At 41.6% G+C, this 24,103-nt stretch overlaps 2 protein-coding genes across 6 annotated transcripts in view; both read left to right on the top strand.

The window, feature by feature from the left end:
- The window catches only part of LOC135235529 (uncharacterized), a 45,694-nt gene that overhangs the window by 1,344 nt on the left and 20,247 nt on the right, over window positions 1–24,103 (top strand). For 2 of the 4 annotated variants that reach the window (XM_064301080.1, XM_064301083.1), the window contains exons 3-9: window positions 1,511–1,712; window positions 1,960–2,073; window positions 2,289–2,336; window positions 2,893–2,981; window positions 4,607–4,811; window positions 6,132–6,245; window positions 6,452–6,499. In XM_064301080.1, coding sequence (XP_064157150.1) covers window positions 1,511–1,712; window positions 1,960–2,073; window positions 2,289–2,336; window positions 2,893–2,981; window positions 4,607–4,811; window positions 6,132–6,245; window positions 6,452–6,499 — 820 coding nt within the window. Of the gene's footprint in view, window positions 1–1,510; window positions 1,713–1,959; window positions 2,074–2,288; window positions 2,337–2,892; window positions 2,982–4,606; window positions 4,812–6,131; window positions 6,246–6,451; window positions 6,500–22,944; window positions 23,064–24,103 lie in introns of those variants that run through there. The other 2 variants (XM_064301081.1, XM_064301082.1) reach the window with 2 other exon arrangements.
- On the top strand, window positions 7,026–15,620 carry LOC135235540 (galectin-4-like). Of its 2 annotated transcripts, XM_064301104.1 has the most exons (14): window positions 7,026–7,131; window positions 7,434–7,626; window positions 7,837–7,950; window positions 8,290–8,328; window positions 8,715–8,759; window positions 9,023–9,111; window positions 10,128–10,320; window positions 10,832–10,945; window positions 11,247–11,303; window positions 11,423–11,452; window positions 11,683–11,771; window positions 13,849–14,014; window positions 14,432–14,626; window positions 14,669–15,620. In XM_064301104.1, exons 1-13 carry the CDS (start codon window positions 7,088–7,090, stop codon window positions 14,576–14,578), a joined length of 1,320 nt encoding a protein of 439 aa, XP_064157174.1. In that variant the 5' UTR covers window positions 7,026–7,087; the 3' UTR covers window positions 14,579–14,626; window positions 14,669–15,620. The 2 variants fall into 2 exon arrangements, with proteins under 2 accessions (XP_064157174.1, XP_064157173.1); XM_064301103.1 differs by having other exon boundaries at window positions 7,027–7,131; window positions 14,432–15,620.

Below are 24,103 nucleotides of genomic sequence, written 5' to 3'. Positions count from 1 at the left end.
GACTCCCTGATTGCAACCATCCATTTTGTTCTCCGATATACAAACAATATTGTTTTAATGGCTGAAACAAGAAATTGACAGTGCACTATAGTTCCACCTATATTATTCAATTCATGAAACCTCACTCCCCCATCGCTAGTGTAGTTTTCCTGCTTAGGGTTTTACAGAACCTGGGGATATTAACATTAGCATACAATTACGCTGATGGTCATTAAAAAAGCTCACAAATGTTGCACAGTAATTATCTCCAATCAATTTTTGCACTTCATTTTTATTTTTTGGATCAGTCACCTTTATTCAGGGCGACATAGCTCAGGAGGTAAGAGCGGTTGTCTAGCAGTCGGAGGGTTGCCGGTTCGATCCCCTGCCCTGGACGTGTCGAAGTGTCCCTGAGCAAGACACCTAACCTCTAATTGGTCCCAACGAGCTGATTGGTACCTTGCATGGCAGCCTTTCACTGTGTGTGTGTGTGTGTGTGTGTGTGTGTGTGTGTGTGTGTGTGTGTGTGTGTGTGTGTGTGTGTGTGTGTGTGTGTGTGTGTGTGTGTGTGTGTGAATGTCAATGTCAATGGGTGAATGAGAGGCATCAATTGTAAAGCGCTTTGGCTAAAAGTGCTATATAAATGAAGTCCATTTACCATTCAGTGGAGTGGTCTTTCTGAGGTTGGGAATTACATTGGGAGAGGTTGGAAACATGCTATGTCATAGCCCCTCATTTGGATTTTGTGGGACTGGTGTGTGTGCGCTAACTGTTGTACAAACTAACTATAGTACAAAACAAGTGAAGCACGTTACCCTATAAAACAATGCACTAGTACATCATGGAGCAAGGGACAGGGCTGGAGCAATCCTGTGGAGTCAGGGCGAGGAAGCAGGCTAGAGCAGTCTTGGAACTCAGTGCGAGGTACAGGGCAGGAGACCCATGCTAAGCTTTAAGCCTGCACTTAAGACAGAGAGTGTGTCTGAAGCCCGTACATACACAGGGAGACTGTTCCGTAAGACAGGAGCTCCATAAGAGAACGCTCAATGCTGCATTGGAGGAGCCATGGCAACACAAAAAATCACCTTGTTGGCAGTGTTCAGTTCCTGTAAGCTTCCTTCCACCCATCTGACTATTTTCTTAGGGACAACAGAGTACAAAAGTATGCATTAGTATGAAGGGCGAGCCTCTGATTGTCACTCTGGAGGGCGATAGTGCCACACAGTTAACCAATTTTTCATACTCGTGTACACTATATGACATATTTATATGGACACCCCTTAGTCTGAGGCTGTTTTTCATGGTTTGGACTAGGCCCCTAGGTTCCAATGAAGGCAAATCTTAATGCGAGCCAGGCCTAATTGCCCAATCAATGCCTGACCTCAGTAATGCTCTTCAGGCTGAATGGAAGCAAATGCATCCAGCAATGCTCCAACATCTAGTAGAAAGCCTTCACAGAAGAATGTAGGTAGGTATAGCAGCAAAGGGTGGACCAACTCCATATTAATGCCCATAATTTCCCCCCCCCCAGGTTCGCCATCAACCTGCAGACTGGGCTAGTAGGAGTCCCTGACATTGCTTTGCACTTCAACCCCCGATTCACGCCCAGTGAAACTGTGATGAACATCAAAAAGGGTGGCAATTGGCAAACTCCCGAGACACCTTCTGGGACGCCCTTCCGTGAGGGGGAGAGCTTTCAGCTGCTCTTTATCGTCATCTCAGAGGGCTACCAGGTCAGGACAGGAACTGTGCGCTTGGATATGTTTGCTTTGTGTATGTGTGTGTTTTATTTGCTTGTGTGTGTGCGTGTACTATATGCATACATGTAAATGCATACTTACTGCTGAGGAATGTAACTTCATTTTCCAGATTTGGCTGTGATATTCAGATCATAGAATGAATGTTTTGGAGGAAAAAATATTAACACAGATTTTGCAAAGTGGCTATTTTTGACCCTGCCTTCCTCTCTGTTTCTTGCAGATCAAAGTAAACGGTAGTGACTTTTACCTGTTCAAGCACCGTATGCCTGTGGAGCAAGTGAGTGCCCTATCCATTGGTGGAGAAGTCTCTGTGCACATGATCAACATCATCGGGGTGAGGAGCAGCAAAAGTTCAACATTTAGATTCAGGAATTTGATTTAATTTGATTTTAAGGCAGTGCACAGTGTCTTGCACAGTGCGCATTTTTACATTCAAGCATTTGTATTTGCATAAAAGCATTTGCATTAAGACACATGTCAATATTATTGGATCTGCAGGTGCATTGTTTTGTGTTCCCCCAGCCACCGCTAACCGTGTTTGTGTTTTAGGGAGGGATTGGACACATCCTGGGATATCCAGGTCTAGGACAGGCGGTGGTAAGTGTGAATACAATTTTCTCACAACACTCAGAAAAGCACAAAAGCAGACATACACACACCTACACAACCAATATTGTCTCTCACACACAAACACATGCACGCACATACATGCACCTACACAAACCAATACACTTACATGCACACTGTTTCTCACAAACACATGTGCAGGCACACATACACACACATTGTCTCTCACACACACAAACACATGTACACACACATACCACCTCCTCTGTGTTTTACTACATTACTCACACCCTCCGTCTCTCCAGCCACATTCTGTCTCAATAGACAAATTAATTCACAATCCTGGTCCTTGTGAGCCACAAGATGAACTGGTTTTTGTTTTTGCTTTAAAATCATCAACCCCATTAGACTGAGTAGGCCAGGTGAGGTGAGTTAAGCTGTGTGATCAGCTGCGTTAATTGATTGATCAATGAAATGCTGATTGACAGCAAGGCCCAGCAGACCCTACAGCTCTCCAGCGCCAGGCTTATGAACCACTGCAACAGACAAAGTGCTCTGTATTAATGCCAGTGTCTGTGTTGTGCAGAGCATCCCTTACACGGTGCCCATCTATGGTGGTTTGAGGACGGGGATGTCTGTCCACATTCAGGGAGCGATTCCCTGTGACGTCACCAGGTGAGGAACTCCTGTCAATAGTCAAGGTGACTCATGCTGGCCATGGAAGGTACTGCAGGGAATGGGCCCGAGACAGGTGGTTCAAGCCCTGTCATTTTTAATGTCATCTTAAATTATTTTATCATGAATCGGTTAGACAGGTGTTTTTATAGGTCAAGAGAGACTATGCTATAGACTACAGTTTGCTTGATGTACAACAGTATTGAATGAGGCTCTGAAATGTTTGTCAAGTCAAAAGTGTGAATGAAATCATTGTTAGCTTAACATAGGATAAAATAAATACCATGCAGGTGATTTAAAAAGCTGTTAAAATCTGATGGGATGCAATGGCTGTTATGCAGTGAAGGGGAACACAGTTAATGGATGTTGTATAAGGCAGTGACTCTCAACCACAGTCCCAGGGAACCACTGTGTATGCTGGTTTTTTCTTAATTCCAGTCTTGGAATTTTTTTAACGAGCTGTTAATTTATCTTATTTATTTCATGTTTAGAGCAATTTTTTTTTGGTTAGGCACATTTTTCATTTGTTCCACTAACTTTCAGAACAGCCTGCCATATAATCCTCAACAGAAGAACGATGTCTTTCTTCTGAGGTTAATGGATTATGAGCCAAACATATTCAGAAGAAGCTCATTTACGTGAGCTTTGGATAGTAAATGAATATGGTTAACTAAATCAGCTTTAGTTTACCATATGAATGAGGATTATCGCCAATTACAGGTCTGTGTAAAGAAACATTTAAAGAGGAGGGCCCAACCTTTTGATGCACTATATTAGTTTTATTCTTCTCTTATCAATCAGCCAACTATTTGATTTGTTCTTTGTGTGACTGTTTGCAAATGCTAACGTTTCAGCCAACATAACCAAAGAAATCCATGACTTAAGTGGCCTTAACCATTTACATTCAAAGATAATATTTGTCAGCAAACATTACTCAGTAGCATGAAATTTCAGCATGTTTTTGACGTGCAGCCAAAGAAACTTCAGTGTCACCTTTTAGCTAAACGATGATAGTTTATAAAAGGGTTGTCATTAAATCTCAAAATTGATCCAGCTCCTTATATTGCTGTTAGTTAAAGTTAGTTGTAGTAGTAGACTATATTTTGCATAACACCATACATTTCAGAAAATATAGCATCAACATACCCAGAAGGTATTCTTACAGCTCTGTGAATGTTACGATCTGAGGTTGTGCCAATTCACTGGCCTGAATTCCTCTTCTTTGTGATTGAGAATCATGAAATCACAATACATATAGGCTATTGTAGAGGCAACCAGTTGGCCAAAGCTACTGTTCAAGCTCCTCACAAAATCAGCTTATTTCAGTTTCAGTTAAATAGTGTTTTCTTATACAATTTCCTTTGTTGTAGTTACACCTACTGAACATGGGAATTTTATTTTTCATGGCATGCATAGCTATTTCTGGCACAATGTGGTGTAATAGAGTAAATAATCCATCTAAAGCATGAAATGCAATTAAGAAAAATGTACAGCTTGTTAAAATTCTTGGATTGTTTTCGTGGTTGGAACGAAAACCAGCATACACAGGGGCCTCCAGGACACAGTTTGAGAATCATTGCTCTAAGGAATCTGTGATAACACATCCTGTTTATCGCCCCCTGCAGGTTCCACGTCAGCCTGCAGTCTGCGGAGGCAAAATGCAGTGACAAGGCCTTATACATCAACCCCCGGTTCAACCCAAAGGAGTTTGTGGTTTTCAACACCTTTAAGAATAGGAAATTCCAGGAGCAGGAGAGGGTCACTGATATGCCCTTCATTCTGGGGGAGAGCTTTGAGCTGGTCATCATTGTCACCGGGCAGGGCTACCAGGTCAGAAAGACAAGAAATTGTGTGGGTGTGTGTGTGTGTGTGTGTGTGTGTGTTTGTGTGTGTTTGCACATGTGTTTCATATAATGCCAACTTATTGCAGAGAAAAATGTAAGGGTTTGAATTTTGTCAATGGAAGGGGGACAGGTTTATCTGCACAAACCTGTAACCTGAATGTGTATGGTTTAGCATTTATGCACATTTTGTGCACTGTGTTCACTCACTGGTTAGGTATGGAAAACCCATTCTACCAGTCCCTAGCAGAACAAATCGAAGTGCAGTTTTTTTGTGATTCATTTTGGTGCCACAAATCTTCACAAACTAACATTCAGTATGTCAACTCAATCAGTGACAGCAGGTATCATCAGCAAACTAGCAAACCTTAATCTCGGTCAAAACGTCACAAGCGAAACACAATTAATTATAAGCATGAAGTCTAATTTAAACTATTAAATAGAACAGTTCAGTTGTTCAATATCTGTGCCTTTGCAATAAAGAACTGCAGTTTTTTGCCCTATGCACAGGTAATTTCAATTCTATTTCTTTTGTCTTCTATTATAACTTTAAACACATCTGTGCATGTGTATGAGCTTGTATACATATTGATACCCAATCATTAGTCCAGACATAGCCTGATACCCATCTTCAACACATCTCTTTCTTCCTACATACATATACATTATAATACTTTGGTTTCCTTGAGAGAGTTATTAGCACACCTGTCCAGGGAAGACCTGACCCAGAGCTCAGAGGTGCCATGTGATCGTGCTGTGGCTTAGTTTAGGCCCGCCATCCTTGCGCTGACCTTTTGCCCACTGCATGGTAGACCCCTCAGGACAGAAGGTGTATCCTCTGTCCTGGCTTTCCAAACAGATGGGTGTTGGTGGAAGTTATCTTAATCCCCATTGGGTCTGAGCCTTTCCCAGGCTTAGGGAGCACACTGCCGGGATGCTTTAGCAGGAGTTTCCAGGGGACCTTGGCTGGTTCTTTCATAAGAACATAAGATGAATGATGACGAGAACAGACCATTCAGCCCAAATTGGCTCATAATGGTTTGGTCTTTCATCCTATGTTGTTGCCTCATTGGTTGGAATGCCATCTGAGCTTTGTGGCCTCTAGTGCTTACATCTCCAGCAGTGTGCCTCTGGTGGTTCCTGCGTGCAATCGTTTCTCAGGAATTTTTCTCCATACACAGATAACCTCATGGAGTGGGCCATGATATTCACTTGACAGATGGAATATTTATTTTCAAAGAAAAAAACAAAAGCTGCTAACGGACATTCTGAATAACATCCTCCTGCTCTCGATCTCCGGCTCCTGCAGGTGAGCGTAAACGGTCGTGAGTTCTACATGTTCAAGCACCGCATGCCGTTGGCGAGAGTGCTGGCCCTGGGGATCGGTGGGGACGTGTTTGTGGAGTCCGTCAACATCATGGGGGTGAGGAGGAGCCACGTGCATTCTGTCTTTATGTCATATATTATCATTAGTGCCTTTAGCAGGTCCTCTTATAAACTGCTTAAAACACCATACGTTTTTTCATTTAAGCATCTATATATGTGATTAGGTATTTGTAGGTATGGTAGGATTTGGAGGTGCATTGCATTGTTCTCCCCCACTCACCCTAACTTTAGTTTTTATTTCAGGGAGGACCCGGAGCTATACAGGCATGGCCAGGTCCAGGATACATCGGGGTTGGTGTGACCACTCTGGCATCTCACTATGCATGCACACACACATGCATGCCCGTACACCCATCCACACCAATGAATCTCAATGAATGAATGAATCTCAATGAATCTGAAAAGTACTAAAGTAGGTGTAGGTTTTTGTTTTAGCCCAGCACCCGACACCTGATTGTACTTATCGAGGTCTTGATTGAAGACCATGGGTTAGTTAATTAGTTGAATTAGGTGTTGTTGCATTGGGTGAAAACAAATACCGGCACCCGCATCAGCCCTTTTCAGGTAAGACTGGGACACCCCTGTTCTAGACCAAAATATTTGCAAACCTGGTCCTTGTGAGCTGCAAGGTGTGCAGATTTTTGTTTTTGCCTTCAAATCATGCACCCTTTTAGACCAAATATACCAGGTGAAATGAGAACTATAGCTGCTATTATTTGATTTTTATGTGCAGATTGACAGTTAAACCGAGACCTTACAGCTCTCCAGCACCAGGATTATGAACCACTATAACAGGCAAACTGCTCTGTATGAATCCCTGTTTCTGTTGTGCAGGCTGACGAAATTAGGCAGCCCATCCATGGCGGTTTGAAAGCGGGGATGTTGTTGTACCTGCGGGGAACTCTTCCCAAAGATATCAACAGGTGAGATATTTGTGTCGTGTGATATTCAATTTTTTATTATTGACCCTCTCTGAAGTCAGTTGTGATAGTCATCTCTGTATTCTTAAATTCTGTCTCCTTTGTCCTACCAATGAAGCCAAACCACTAGAAAGTTAGAAACCATTGTAATAAATCACCAGAAACTCCCGTTGCTAATTTATTAACCTCCTGTAGTTTAGAAGCACAGTGGATTGACTGAGGAGGATAATTAGAGCTGAGTATCTTATCTGGTGACTCAAAGGAACCTGTGATAAACTGTTCTTGCTCTCTGTTGCCCTCCACAGTTTTGAAATAAACCTGGAGGGTGGGGGTGATCTTGCCGTTCACTTCAACCCCCGATTCAGCGATGGGAGAGGTGTGGTGCTCAACACCCGCGAAAATGGCGAATGGCAAGCGGAGGAGAAGGTCAATGCGATGCCCTTCCGTAAGGGGGAGAGCTTTGAGCTGGTCTTCAATGTCACCTCAGAGGGCTACCAGGTCAGAAGAATAGGGTGTGTGTATGTGCATGTGTGTGTGTGTGTGATGTATTGTGTGCATGCTTGTAACGTCTCCTTCTTGCACAGAAGTAGAACCTTATTTACTAAAGTAGAGCATGATATTCAGTTGACAGTTTGAATGCATTGGATGAAAAATACATTTTAACCAAAATTTAGAATTTCAGGCTTTGTTGACCTCTGGTTCCTGCAGGTGAACGTTGATGGTCGTGAGCTCCACATGTACAAGCACCGCGTACCACTGGAGCAGGTGACTGACCTGGTCATTGTTGGGGATGTCCTTGTGCAGACCATCAACATCATCATGGTGATTATTATTATTATTATTATCCAGGTCTTGATTGAAGGCTGTGTGCCTAGTGACGTGACTGATGCCAGGAAGCTAGGATGGATGGCAGGATCATTGGAAGGGAAGCCATGATCTGCCCCCTAGTGGACATAATTTTTAAACCTTCAGTCAGACAGAAAGTAAGCAGGCAAATATGTGAACAATGTTGCCCGGGAAGCAAGCACAATATGTTTCCAGCTGCACACGTTTTTATATTATATTTTTTTTATTTGCAATCAGACAGTTGTAGATATGATTGTATTAGGAGATGCATTGTTTTGTGTTCTCCATGAACCCCTAACTGAGTTTACATTTCAGGATCAAGAGGTCATACCAGGGTATCCAGGTCCAGAAGATGTGAGTGAACAAAAAGTATAAACAGCCGCCCGTAAAAGCCGATTTAAATCTCTATTTAAACCGCTATGAAACCTTTTTATTCTTAAACTGATAGATACAATACATTTATGTTTGCCTGGCGGCAGCTCCAAATACAGTCTGCAGAAATAACTTTGTTTGTCAGTTTATCCCATTAAACGATTAAACCCTGGCTTCTAATTGATTAATTACAATGAACTGATTCCATTGCCATGTTGTAAGTCTTTTAGTGTCTTACACAGCATGTTTTTTAAAATATTTTTTTTACATTTTAGGCTTTGTATTTGTATTCAGACATTTGTAGATATGATTGGGTGAGGAGGTGCATTGTTTTGTGTTCCCCACCCCTAACTGGGTTTGTGTTTCAGGAACAAGGACTCATACAGGAGTACCCAGGTCCAGGAGATGTGAGCGTGAGTGTGAATATTCTGGTCTCTCAATGCACACACATCCACGCATGAATATGCACGCACACACACACACTCTAGAGCAGACCCTTTATACCAAATAAACCTGATGAGCTGAGTTAACTCTGTGATAAGCTGTTTTAATTGATTGATTTATGAAATGCTGCTTGACAGTGAAACCCAGCAGACTCTACAGCTCTCCAGCACCAGGGTTATGAACCACAACAGACAAACTGCTATGTGTGAATCCCTGTCTTTGTGTTGCGCAGAGCACCCCACTTTCCAAGGCCATCGATGGTGGTTTGAAGCCGGGAACGTCTCTTTACTTCCAAGGAAAGGTTCACAGTGAGATCAACAGGTAAGGAGCCTCTGTAGATGTTAATGGCATCTAGATTGTATATTTCAACATTCACATACATTTATGAACTGTAGTTTGTGCTAGTCCTTTATTTTCAACACCAGGACACAAATAGGACACATCAGTACATCCATCCACCCGACCTTCTTCATTGTTGATGCATAGTAAGCAGATGATTCCTCAATATGTTTTCCTGTTCATCTTATCAATAAATCAGTATCAAATGTTGATTTATTGAAATCAGCGACATAGCTCAGGAGGTAAGAGCGGTTGTCTGGCAATCGGAGGGTCGCCGGTTTGATCCCCCGTCCAGGGCGTGTCGAAGTGTCCCTGAGAAAGACACCTAACCCCTAATTGCTCCCAACGAGTTCATTGGTACCTTGCATGGCGGCCTTTCACCGTTGGTGTGTGAGTGTGTGTGAATGGGTAAATGAGAGGCATCAATTGTAAAGCGCTTTGGATAAATGCACATTGTAATGTCAGCAGTAGTAGTGGTTATAATAAAAGAATGATAAAAATTAAATGGCTTGGTTACGTAAGACTTCAGTAACTATTATATATACTGTACTATACTGTAGCCTACATTACAGACAGATGTTGGATAGGCTAGGCTAATTCCTGGAATTCACCTTCAGGAATCAGGATACGGTGATGGGTAACATGATCTGATCTAATTTTGGTCAACAGCAACAGCTAAACAATGAGACAATTCCTGTTGATAAACCTGATATGTATCTGTGTATTCTTAATATTACAAGCCCTGTTTCCCTAACAGTGAAGCCAAAACATTCCAATTTCATGCATTATCTCAAAGTTCATTAAGGGGCATGATGAAGAACAGTACCATTGCCGCGGACGTTCTGTAATGTAATAAGGTCCGCACACTCCTGTTGCCAACCGGATCCTCCTGTAGCTAAAATGCAGACAGGACTGAAGAACAGAGGACGATTATAAGAGCCGAGTATCTCAAAAGAACCTGTGATAATGTGTTTTTTGCCCTCTGGCGCCCTCTGCAGGTTCCACATAAACCTGGAGGCTGGGAGTGATATTGCCATGCACTTCAAAGTCAATTTCAAATATACTGAGCTTTTAGCATTCAACACCCTCCTGAATCGTGGATGGCAAATCGAGGAGAAGCTCGGCCAGATGCCCTTTCGTAAGGGCCAGGACTTTGACCTACTCATCAGTGACACCTTAAAGGGCTACCAGGTCAGAAGGGCAAGAACCTTTTGAGCGTGTGTGTGCGTGGGCATGTATTACTATCTTTGTGAGAACCAAATGTCCCCACAAGGATGGAAAGATGAGGAAAATTACAAAGGTGGGGACATTTTGCTGGTCCCCACAAGTTCAAGAGGCTGTTTTAGGGTTAGGACTTAGGGTTAGGGTTAGAATTAGGTTAAGGTTAGGGTTAAGGTTAGGCATATAGTGGTTGGAGTTAGGGTTAAGGTTAGGGTTAGAGGTTACGGAATGAATGTAAGTCAATGGGAAGTCCTCACAAGTATAGCAATACGAACGTGTGTGTGTGTGTGTGTATGTTTTTGTATTGTGTGCATACATCTACTGCCTCTTTGCTGCAGATGAATATGATCTTATTTACTAAAGTATGGCATGACACTGAATTGACAGATTGAAATGCTATGGGGGGATAAAATGGCTTAAACAGAAGTTTTAATGAGTAGCGGCCTCTTTGACTCCTTGCCTTCCCCTCCGGTTCCTGCAGGTGATCGTTAACGGTTGTATGATCCACATGTACAAGCACCGCATACCGCTGGATCGTGTGACCTCCCTGACAGTCGGTGGAGATGTCTCTGTGAAGTCCATCGCCATCATTAAGGTGAGGAGGAGCCCCATGCATGTCTAACTCCCTCTCTCTTGCTCTCTCTCTCTCTCACACGCACACACACACGTACAGTACTGTGGAATACGTTGTAAGCATAATGAGGGGGATGGGGGTGTTGGGGTAAAATAAAACTTTTGAATTTGACTTTGAATCTGTCCATCCTTTTCTGAACTGAACTTCACCTCTGTAAATGTGCGCTAGCTGCCTTGCCTGTGTGCGCAGTAGAGTGGGTGCTGTACTCTAACTGTGCTAGCCTGTGCAGAGTGTGCACTCATCACCTGTCTCTCTCCTCCAGGGCAGTACAGGTGATGAGGTAGGAGGAGGATCATGGTACAATTGGAGATTCCTGCCGGTGAGTCATTGAGTGTGGCTGAGTGAAGGAGTGGGACAGTGACTGAATTAAGAAATGAGTGAATATATTTTCCTATTTTCACACCATCTCATGAGCACAATCCTTTTTTCTCATTTCAGATGATGGATGAACAACCAATCTACAACCCAGTGAGTACTGAGTACAGTCTGAATGAAGGGTGTGAAACTCTGTGTATGATGACAGAGTAGTGATTTATCCTGTTTAGTTTACAGTAATTCCACATAACAACATTCATCTGTGTTTGTGTGTTTGAGAGAGAGAATAAGGTAATGATTAGGGAGAGTGAGAGAAAGAATAAGGGACAGAAACAGAGAGAAATTCAGAGATGAGTGTGACACGGTGTATATTTTGTGTTTAGCCCATTCCCTACACCAGGATGATCCCAGGAGGATTGACTCCAATGAAGACCATTGCTTTCAGTGGCAGAGTGCTACCTGATGCCGAATGGTAACGTGTACCTCTCCTAACTTTCTCTTTCTTATCTTAATCTGCCCATTCCTTTCTTCCTCTCCACCACACCACTCTCCCTCTCCTGAACTGCATGTCCCACATCACACCATCATATAAACTCTCTTGGAAATTAACCTCACTGCAGTGGTTTATTCCACTTAGAGAACAGCTGTTCACAACACACCTGGGGTCTTACAGGGGTTTGGTTTAACTGGAATGATGCCTAAAATATTTGGTTATGAAAGCAGTGTGCAAACTGCATCATTTCAAAATTAAGAGCAGGGGCTGCTGGATGGCTCATTGGGTTAAGGCACCATGTTTGAGTCCCACAGTCTTGGATGCATTCCAGACCATACCAGCACCGATTGTGGCCAATTTAGCTTAGTTTAGTTTATTTGACAGTAAAAGTAAAGCAATCACAAGATTACATCTTAGCTTAAATGTCCAGGACAGCACAATTAAGTCACAGACGTATTTCCATTGTGCTTAATATATTAACAGCAAAGATGGCACCGAACCATATAGCTAGGCAGTATCCAACAATGATAAAAAAAAAAAAAACATTAAGCTTCTAAGTGGAAAACACTCCTGTATTTCTAGATTTACTATAAACCAGGTTTTGACCTGATGCTATTTGTAAATTTATAATTGCTGAATCATCAGTATATAAAAACAAAGTCTCTGCACTAGCTGACTTCAATTTTGTTGAATATAGAGTATAATAGTGGACCCAAGAGGCTACCTTGTAGGCTGCTGCACGTTATAGGTTGTTCCTTGGGTAGACAACTCTGAACCTCTACCCTCTAATTTATGTAGATCAAATGTGATACAAACCAATTCAAGGCTAATGGGCTCAAACTTAATGATGACAGATTATTAAACAGCAAGTTGTGGTCCATGTTGTTACATTACATTACATTACAGGCATTTAGCAGACGCTCTTATCCAGAGCGACTTACACAACTTTTTACGCAGCATTTTACATTGTATCCATTTATACAGCTGGATATATACTGAAGCAATGCAGGTTAAGTACCTTGCTCAAGGGTACCACGGCAGTGTCTTTTGCAAATCAATTAAAATCATATCACATAATTTACGGCATCCATTTTGCATCTAATAAAGTCAGTTAAATACAACCAACAGGAGTCGTTTCAGTAAGACTTACTGAAGCTTGACTTCAATTGTCAGTTTTGAATCACTGATATAGTGATATAACTGTTAATGTGCTACTTTTTACAACAATTTAAAAGTAATGCTCAAAAGAGAGATAGGTCTATAATTCCCCTTGTTTGACCTTCGTATATAGTGGGATAACCTTAGAATGTCTTGTGTTATTTGGTACGATATCTTGTTCTAAAGACAAATTAATAATGCGTGCAGCACAGGGTGCTCTAAGATCAGCTGCATTCTATGGATTCCTAGGAAGGGTATTATCAAGGCTGTAGCTTTCACACAGTTAAGGCCCCTCAACAAACTTCCAATTTTATCCTCTGAAAAGGATTAAAAGAGGAATGATTTGCTATAACACCTAGATTTGAGTAAAAACCTTGAATATAATCCAGACCATAGATGCTTGGCTGGGCTGGGAGGAAGACTACCAACAAGCTTGTGTGCAACTGACTTAAAATGGGCATTAAAGTGATTGGCAGTGGCTTCAGAAGAAAAAGCACGGTTGACAGTTGCGTCGTTCAAGTTACAGGAGGGTTCGAGTCGGTAAGGGGTCCGCATTTCATTGCTGTGTGGTCAATCACTTGCCTGTGGAGAGCGTGCTAAAGCCACATATGAAAGGTCTTCCTCCGACTCTACTCTATGCAAGCTTAACTGTAGTCTGCAGTTTGAAAGGAAGCAGGTTGGTGACAACACATGTTTCAGAGAACCACAAATTTCTTCACTCTCCTGAATGAACTGCATATTCTAGATTTGGCTGGGAATTGGTGGACATGTCAATAGACATGGTGCTGAATTTTTAAATCAATAAAACTAAGCTGTCCTACACCTTTTCTTCATACATTACAGTGTGTAATAAGTAACACATACTGTGTGTGTGTGTATGTATGTGTGTTTTCTACAGGATTGTTTTTAACTTCAATGTGAGCAGTAGTGGAGACCTCGCCTTGCATTTTAACCCGCGGCTGAACGAGGGGTCAGTGGTGCGGAACAGCTACCTGCGTGGGACATGGGGGGCCGAGGAGAGAGATGTCAAGTTCAACCCCTTCCGGCAGGGGCGGTACTTTGAGGTGAGTCGACAGAACTAAGGCCATTCTCACTTAAACAGGAGTCTATATGTCTCGGTCCTAAGTGTGTCTGTGGTAGCCTAAAGCAAAGTGTGCCATTTTTTAAACAGTATGTTCCTAACCCCACCCACCAAGCACTTACTATTTCATTAAATGGGGAATTTCGTCAGCATTGTAGTTGCACTTATGTTACAGTATGTATGTAACATTGTATGTAATGTACTGAAACGTATGTGCTCATTACCCCTCTGTCTCCGTCCATCTCCTTTGGCCACAGTAGTGCAGTGTTAGTGTGTAACCAGGTTTACTGCATTAACTTCATGGTTCATTACTTCCCTTCTATTTTTCTCTCATTTGTCTGTTTTCCTGAACTCATCGTCTCTTTTACTTGTTTTCTGTCTTTGGTCCCCCATCCCGCAGATCTTGATTCGCTGTGAGACGCAGAAGCTTATGTTTTTTGGAAACGGGAAGCACATGTTCGACTTTTACCACCGGTTCCAGCCATTCACTAAGATTGACACCCTGCACATCAGTGGGGGCGTGCAGCTGTCCCACATACTTCTGTGAGGCTTGCTGTTCTGATGTCACTGCTCTGATCTCACTGTTATGATGCCACTGCTCTGATGCCCTGACCTGATGGCACTGCTCTGATGTCACTGTTATGATGTCACTGCTGTGATCCCCTGCTTTGAAGCCCCCTCACATCCCAGCTTTTAGTGCTACACACCCACTCCAGAGTCTTCAGCTCCCATTCTCATTTCTCTGCCTTCCTCTCTTTAAGGCTGTTTGTTTACTGGTGTTAGGAGCTGCGTTTCACAAAGTCAGTTAATAAACACTATCACGCATTCTAAAGATTGCCTCATTTTTCCAAGAGAGTGTTTCATAATATCCATGGCAGTAACCACCATAAAAGAAACTTTTTTATTTTATTATTTTTATTTTTCAGTACACCATCAATTAAGTTCATAAGAGGGAAATGTCCAAAAGATGTGTGTTTCAGAGTGAGCTAGTAGCTGGTGTGCCACAGAACACACGTAGGGACTGTGTCTGCGTGTTCCGACCAGGACCAGCTTTATGCATCTACTGTAATTCATGGAGGGTCTTGAGTCGTGTCATTCCCGAGACAAGCTTAACGATTAGCTAACTTATAACAAAGCCACTGTTATGTTCATACAGTTAATACTATTAATCCATTGGATAACATTGATCTTATTAGCTTACTTGTATCTTTTAGTAAGCCAAACAGAATGTTTCATCGAAAGTCACTGAATTAAGAAAACATGTTTGTGGTGCAGATAATGTGTTTAAAAATGTGTTTACAATTGTTATCCAAAACGTGCAAGCTGAGGAGGTTTTCTTACCCTTAGGAAAAACTCACTGCAGAATTGCTTTTATTTATTTGCACAATTTTTGTTTCCATTAGTGGGGTATGGAGGACAAAACGTGCCAAAATTTAATAAGTAATTAAATAAATACGGACTGGTCTGCTACTGTCATCACCCATCCACCGCCCGATCCACTTGCCCTGGGGGACAAGCTCTGGGATCTCGATGTCATTCATATCAGCTGGCGCCACCAAGACACATAGTACCTCATCCGTCCAAGGCCATGAAAACAACTGATTGCTTCAGGGCCCCTGCCAGACTGGTGACACAACTTGTTTCTGCACCAGTCAGGGGCCCACTGTTCCTTTTGAAACATGCAACCTTGAGCTGGCATATATTCCAGTTAGAACAACCATCTCTCAGCACTATAATATTGGGATGGAATCTGGTGCTCATATTCCTGTTTCAATCACAAAAAGAGTTTAAAAAAAATAAAAAATCAGTGGTGGACGAAGTACACAAATCCTATACTTGAGTGAAAGTACAGATACCCTTGCTAAATATTACTCCACTAAAAGTAGAAGTCTTCAATTTAAATTTCTACAAAAGTACAAAAATACCTGCTTTTAAAAATACTTAAGTATCAAAAGTAAAAAGTACTATTATTTAGTATTGTTATGTTTGTCAGGGGTTGCTGACATAACAAACCATTTTAAAATACAGTAGGCAAACTAAATTGTTCACCTCCTAGCATACTGTATGTAAGAGTGAAAACTATGGTATAAATGCATATTCACAGTTTAATAAAACAAAAAATGGAACAAAGGCACCATCAATTTCAATATTTCACTATCAAATATCAAAATACATTGAGATTTCCTGGCAACTTAGCCACCAGAAAGGATATAGCACAGGCAACGGGTCATAGCTTAATGCGGAAGTGAATGCGATAAAAACGCTGTTCCAAATGCAAAATTACAAATGAAAACAATGTCAGCTAGGTATATCAACATACATATGGCTTAGGCATACCCAGAAGTCCTCAATAATAATAGTATTTCCCAATAAATTACGAAAAATCGTTGACAACGTTGCGTCAGTTGCAGTGTCTTTGACTGCTAGAGTGAATGCGATGATGAGAAAACTTTCGGTTGACCTATAAAACGATATTCCAAAACCGAAATTAGACATGTTATACATGGTTAGAAAGCTTATACTCTCACCTACTGAATAAATGAATTCTCAATCAAGCCAGACTGTATTAAAAAGGGCAACAACACCATCAACAAGACGTGTGCAGCAGCTTCTGGTCCGGTCTTACTCCAGAAAACGGCATCAGCTTCTAATACCACACATGTTGCTTTCGGTGTTCTCGTCCTTTGTAGTACAATCTGGCTTGATCTACAGTTAATGGATCCAATAGGTGACAGAATAAGATTTCTAACAATGTATAATATGTCTAATTTTACTTTTGTAATACCGTTTTATATCCCAGCGTATTCGAAAGTTTTGTCTCATTATAGCTGCATTACGCATTCAGTCTGTGGTAGCAGTGAAAACAACGCTTTATCACCCCAACTCGTAGGTAAAAGGCACTGCACCTGGCAAAATTTTATCGATGAATTTCGTCATTTCTTGGAAAATACTATTATTCTTGAGAAAATCTGAGCGTGACTGAGGCATATGTTTGCTGATGGACCGAGCATGTACTTGGACTGTTAAACTGTCTCTCTGTGTTCCAAATCGCCTGTCTCTACTCGCCCTCCCCCCTAGCTAACGTCTTTGGTTCAAAGTGTCATGAGCCGATTGAAACGCACGCTGCGCCCTGATTGGTAGGCTTCAGTATGAAAGTGATGTCGTATTATTATTCTATAGGATTGTAAGAGGGAAGTCAAACTGTACCTGTACTTCAAAGGACCCGAGAGCCTTGTGGTAAAACAATAAGTTACTCGGACTTCCTCTGGATGAGCAGGCCATTTGGCTCTCTGGACTGTTACCCTCTGGACAAGATTGAAATAAGGGGAACTGGACTGGTTGTTTATGGTTGTGGGGGTCATTAAGGGTCATCAGGCCTCTGGCCAAATGGTGGGGCAACTGCGCGGGACAGTACCACAGTGCCCTTATGTGGGCCCCTCTGCCATTACACTTTTTATTTCTTTTCTGGATCTGGACTTTAAACCATCTGTTTATCCTATTTACAAACCCCGGAAAACCGTACAAACCATGCACATGTTTTCATTGTATTATTGTTTTATGCCTTATGTAATAATAACATGGATTGCATGTAAAATGGTTAAACAAAAGGGTATTTTCATGACAACTGCACCATAATATTACATCCACTTGACATGTTTGGTATGGACGTATTCAAGGTAATTCAAACAATTGAATGAAATATGTTTCATACCAAATAGAATTTGAAAAAACATAGTTTTAGAAACTTGGGGAAAAATACTACCACAATGGAATGTCCTCTCTGGTAATCATCTCCTTTTCCCAATTTCCCCACTAATTGTTTTAACAACCGCCTCCAAATGGTGGGGGCTGAAATTCCAGATTTGACTCGGCCAGGTTAATTTATGGCAATGCCGCCTAGACCAAACGCAGGATTTGGCTTAAAAGGAAGGGAGACAAAGCAATCGAGGAAGATCGTAAACGACTTCCCCACGTTGCACATACTCTGTGTTCTGTGTGTAGATAGACAAGGAAGATCGTAATCGACTTCCCACATTGCACATACTCTGTGCTCTGTGTGTAGCTAGTCAAGGAAGATCGCAATCGACTTCCCACACTGCGCAGACTCTGTGATTTCGTGTGTAGCTAAACAGGCTGGGTAAGAACTTTTTACCCTGTATTTATGTTTTTAAACCTTATAATTGATTTTGAATTTGAAGCTAATGACCTACCTGCCTGTTAAATAAATTCTTCTTATTTTAACTTGAGTGGTCTTCATGACTCTAATCCATTTTATCTTCTTTTCAGCCGAAATTCCGATTAAATACTCAGGGGGACAATTATGACTAGGACCTACTGATCAGGGGTCTAGTACAGCGAACGTCTTTAGTGAGGTCTTCAAGTTAGATAGGCGACCACGATCTGCCCGCTAACGGGATTGGTGGTATTGGTTCTGGTGTTTTGGCTTAAGAGGACCCATGGGCGTTATACGCCGGTTCTTGTCAAATTCGCCTGAAGGAGCCCGATAGATACGCACCGTCCTGGGCTCATAACTATCTATGCACTATCCATGCAAGGAAGGCATGTATTATGGTGGTCAGCCTCCTACCCTCTGGATTCTTCACCGAACTGAGATTTAACAATAGTGCTAAACCCGGGAGCATATATTGAGGAATGATGGCACAAGATAGAGTCGAGTGTAACCACTCCCAAGTTCCACGTATAGTTAAACCCAAATTTTAAATTATCATGTAACATGGAGTCAGATTATCACGAGGGTAAAACCTAGTAACTGTTACGCTTTCTTGCTGTGGTCATGGATATATTTGATGTGTTGTTCCGCGCATTTGTGAATATTCTGATGCTCCCATTGGAATATTGACAGTCCGGCGACAGATCAGATATATCTCTGATGACAGCATAGCCCCGTTTGCGAACGGAGAGTAACCAGAATGCTACTGGTCCGCTTCAGGGCAGTCTTAAGCGGGATATGAAGCAGCGCCTTCATATCTGACCCGCGGCGACGGAACCAGTGCATTCTTAGGTATAATTGTGCCCTGTTCTTACGAACAGAGGAAAAATGACTAACATCTCCGGTTTTGAATCACACCAGCCAAGGGAAAACACGCGGTGCCTTCCCCTCCAGCTACAAACCCTCATTGGTCTAGCTGTGAGGTGTTTACAGGATCTTTTAGATAATCCATTTTCTCCACATCAAAGTAACGAGTAACAGACAGATATCGCACAAAAGTAGTGGAGTCAAAAGTAAGATATTTCGTTTGAAATGTAGTGGAGTGAAAGTAAAAAGTCTCCCAAAATGGAAACACAGATACTTGAAAAAGGTACTTAAGTACAGTAATGAAGTACATGTACTTCGTTACTGTCCACCACTGAAAAAAAGTACCTTCAACTTGCACTGCAAACTTACATGGTCTGTTATCTATCCCTCATGAACCACAATCGTTGCTGGAGAATGTTTTTAGTATTTTGAAGTTAACTTTATTAAATGTCAACTATTTAGCCGGCAAGTCACTTCTAATTCATAATTTTATCACAGAGCACAAACTTGATTTTATGTTTCAAACTGAAACTTGGTTAGACCAAAATAATAGTGCAGTAATTCTTGTTGAATCAGCCCCTAATAATGTCAAGTTTATGAAAGTAGGTAAGAAAGGAGGTGACTTTGTTTAGTAATGAGAACCAGCGCAAGCACCTAAATATTCTTCCTACTTTGTTTATGACTTCACAGAACTACTGTCTGTTATTTGCATAGACTTTGACTCTGTAGTCATTGCTGCCAATGTTAACATTCGTGTTGATAACCACAATGACATTAGTGCCAACAAACTGTTGTATTCTGGATACCTTTTAACTTTGTGAGCCCACCACAGTATGCTGCTATATGCTGGATTAATTATTTGTAAAGGTTTTGATATTTCTAAGACTGCTGTAACTGATGTTGCTCTTTCAGATCACTTCTGAAACTTTCACTTTCTTCATGTACAAAGAGAGACTTCATATCTACAATTTAAAATTGAGGCATGCAAGACAATCAATTTTTCCTGACCCCATCAACAAAAACATAAAAAATGTGCATGCTTTGTTTACCAATGTTGATAGGTTAACAAACCCACCAATGTCAGTTGCCCTTGAACTTCTTTCCACTGAGGCGTACAATGACTCCTCCTTCACTGACAAGATTCAGAAAATTAGACAGGCTGTCCGCACCTCCATAACAAAAAATAAATGTTACCCTTAAATATGACCCTGCATAAAATTAATGTATTTACCATGAGAGACTTTAATCCCGTTGACTATGAAACCCTGGAGGAAATTGTTGTGCATACAAAATCTTCTACCTGTTGCCTCGATACTTTACCGGCAAGCTTCTTTAAGAATATTATTGACTACATTGCATCAGACTTATTGCATATAGTTAACAGTTCTCTTATATCAGGCAATTTCCCAGAAGCATTTGAAACCACAGTTATTTTTTTTACAGTTACAGGCCAATATCAAACCTCCTGTTAAATAAAATAATTGAGAAAGCTGTTTTCATGCAACTCAACACTTTTTTGACCTCAAATATTCGATCCCACCATAACACTGAGATTTCTCTCATTAAGGTTTACATTTGTCTAAATACTGACCGTGTAAAAATTGGATCTCAGTGCCGCGTTTGATATGGTCAACCATAACATATTGATAGCCTACTGGAAAAATGGGTTGGGCTTTCCAGCACAGTCCTAAATTGGTTTAAATTGTGCTTGCAAGATATAAACTACTTTGTGTCTATTGGTAACTACATATCTGAGCGAACAATGATGATATGTGGGGTTCCTGTGACGATTCATGGGCCACTCCTTTTTAAAATTTACATGGTCTCTCTAGCACAAATTATATAAAACAACAGAATCACCTACCATAATTATACTGATGATACTCAGATCCATAGACTTTCTGAACAACTGAATTGGACTAATCAATAATTGGATGTGCCAGAATGTCTTCCAGCTATATGAAGACAAAACTGAAATTATTGTTTTTGGCGCCAAACAGGAAAGACTAAAAATCACCTTGAATCCCTTTCTCTGATGACTACAAATCAAGTCAAATCTAAGTTTAGTTATGGACTCGGACCTAAATGTTAATAGCCACGTAAAGACAATTGCTTAATCAACTTACTATCACCTTACAAACATAGCAAAAATGATGGCTTTGGAAAACTGTTACATAATGAGTATTGTACCTTATTGGACCTGTGTTTTTTAGTTGTGCAGTTGTTCCAATGATCTTCAGCACTTACTGCATTTTTGTATTTGGATTAAAGCGTCTGCCAGATTAATGTAATGTAATGATATGCACTGCGCATACGTTATCAAAGATGCCCGTTTTGAGGGTTTCGTACATTGTGGCGGTCAGATTAATTTTCAGAAAAATTTGCATTGAATGTTGTCGGGAATTGCATTAAGACGTATTCGATTTCACGGTGTTTATGGTGCCGTGGCACTCTGAATTGTGCAGTGGTGCAGAACCACAGCTGGCTATGACCAGCGGAAACCCTGATGAAAAGTGTTGCGTTGTCTTTCAGACCTCGCAAAGAACACTTTTCTACGCACAGGTGAATATTCTGCCATCAAGACAGTGGCACGTCACTGTGCTGATCACGGGATTACTTGATAATGTGGATCGGTAAGAGTAATGGATTGATCAATTAGTCATTGGATATGTGCCTTCCTTTGCAGGCTGTAATGTCAGTTGTGTCATAACACAATTACAGGTTGTGTCGTATCCCAGGTGGGTGCTACACATTGGTGGTTGGTGATGTGAGTTCCCACTCATCACCGTAAGCACTTTGAGTGTTCAGAAAAGTGCTATGTAAATGCAATGATTCATTCATTCATTCATAACAAAGGGATGTCATTATTAGGAATGGACATGGCACTTTGTGACAGATATTGTGTCGTGGTAATGACTCTCTCATTTCCATGTTATGAGGAACACTGTCAAATTAAGTGTTACCCAAATGTAACACTATTTGACGGTGCTTACCCAAAAAGTGTTACCCAAATGTTATTTTAAAAACTGCAGTATCTGGTAACTGGTGATAAAGCACACATATTTGTTTAAGCCCATTAAACATGCAGGTCATGAAAATCCTTCAGGACAAACTGACTGCGCAGATCTAAAGGATTCTGTAGATAGCTGCTATTTGACAGGGAAAATCTGTCATATTTGCATGAACTGTTCTGTATTGTAATTGTCTATAGGTAAATCTAACAGCAGTGAGCATAATTTTGAGACTAAGCAGGGTTGAGGCACAGACACAAAAAAATAACTTGCTGAATATAATGCACTATCCACTGAAATGAACACCAGTCACATTAAACACTGCTTGAGTTGTTAGCTGTGCTCTGCTTACTTTGTACTGTACATGCATTTGTTTAGAAACACGTTCAGAATATTTTAATTTCCATATTTCAACATATGACTGATATGCTCACCTGTCTAGGGGTTATAACTGCGCTTCTGAAAGCAGCTGCAAGTTTTGAGGCATTCTGCTATGCTAACTATGCCACTATAACAGCCATTAGCTAGAACCCCAATAAAAATATGCTCGACATTATTAGCAAAGGCTATCAGTTGTCGATTATGACCAATGTGAATGTAATAATGTCAAAAATATGTATTACAGGTCTTTTCAGTGTCACCTCCCCGCTGATGGTGTCACCCCGTGCGCTTCGCACCCCCCGTACCCCCCTAGTGACGCCTCTGACTTCACATGTTTTTGCCTGTTCACTTCCTCTGTATGCTCATGGGACAAATGCAAATCCCTTGCTTGCTAACAGCCCAGAGAAAAACCACCCTACCCCTAGAACATTCCCCAGGTCCACCCACCGGGAGCAGAAGGCTATATAAGATGAGGTGTCCAGGTATACTCTCCCAATCTACCAGCAAGTCTGGTACCTGATTTTCATTGACGGTCTCCCACTGTTCAAGCCATCATCATGCGTTTCCAACCTCCTCCAGGCTACCAGCCCATCTACAACCCTGTGAGTAGATTTACTACCTCTGCTTTTATACCTGTTCTGTCTCTCTCTGCCTTCTTTCATGTGTCTCTTCCTGTTAGGCATATTTACAGTCCTGGGCCATATACATACACAGCATTTCCAAAAGTATGTGGACACCTGAACATCACACCCATATGTGCTTGTTGAACATCTCATTCCAAAACCATGGGCATTAATACAGAGTTGGACCCCACTTTACTGCTGTAACATCCTCCGCTCTTTTGGGAAAGCTTTCCAGTAGATTTTGGAACATGGCTGCAGGGATTTGTTTACATTCAGCCACAAGAGCATTAGTGAGGTTGGGCACTGATGTTGGGTGCAAGGCCTGGTTCACAGTCAGCATTCCATTTCATCCTAAAGGTTTTTAATTGGGTGGAGGTCAGAGCTCTGTGCAGGGCAGCCAAGGTCTTCCCTACCAAAATCAGCAAACCACTTATGGACCTTACTTTATGCATGAGAGTATTGTCATGCTGACACAGAAAAAGGCCTTCCCCAAACTCTTGTCACAAAGTTGGAAGCGCACAATTCTCTAGAATGTCATTGTATGCTTTAGTATAAAGAGTTCCCTTCACTGGAACTAAGGGACCTAGCCCAAACAATGAAAAACAGCCCTAGACCATTATTCCTCCTCCACCAAACTGTCTCAATACAGTTGTCACTATTCAGGCTAGTACAGTTGTCACTATGCATTCGGCCGAACACAGAATTCATCCCTCAGTCTGCCAGACGGTGAAGTGTGATTCCTCAGTCCAGAGAACGTGTTTCCACTGCTCCAGAGTCCAATGGTGCTGTGCTTTACATCACTTCAGCTGACGCTTGGCAGTATGCATTGTGACCTCAGGCTTGTGTATGACTACTTGGCCATGGAAACCCATTTCACAAAGCTCTTGCGCTGAAATTGTTTCCAGATGTAGGTTGGGAACTCTGCAGTGAGTGTTGAAACCGAGGACAGACGATTTTTACACGCCACACACTTCAGCACTTGGCGGTCTCATTCTGTGAGCTTGTGTGGCCTACCGCTT

The sequence above is a fragment of the Anguilla rostrata genome, chromosome 12, assembly GCF_018555375.3.
Source record: "Anguilla rostrata isolate EN2019 chromosome 12, ASM1855537v3, whole genome shotgun sequence".
Classification (NCBI taxonomy): domain Eukaryota; kingdom Metazoa; phylum Chordata; class Actinopteri; order Anguilliformes; family Anguillidae; genus Anguilla; species Anguilla rostrata.
This window is presented reverse-complemented; position numbering and strand designations above follow the sequence as displayed.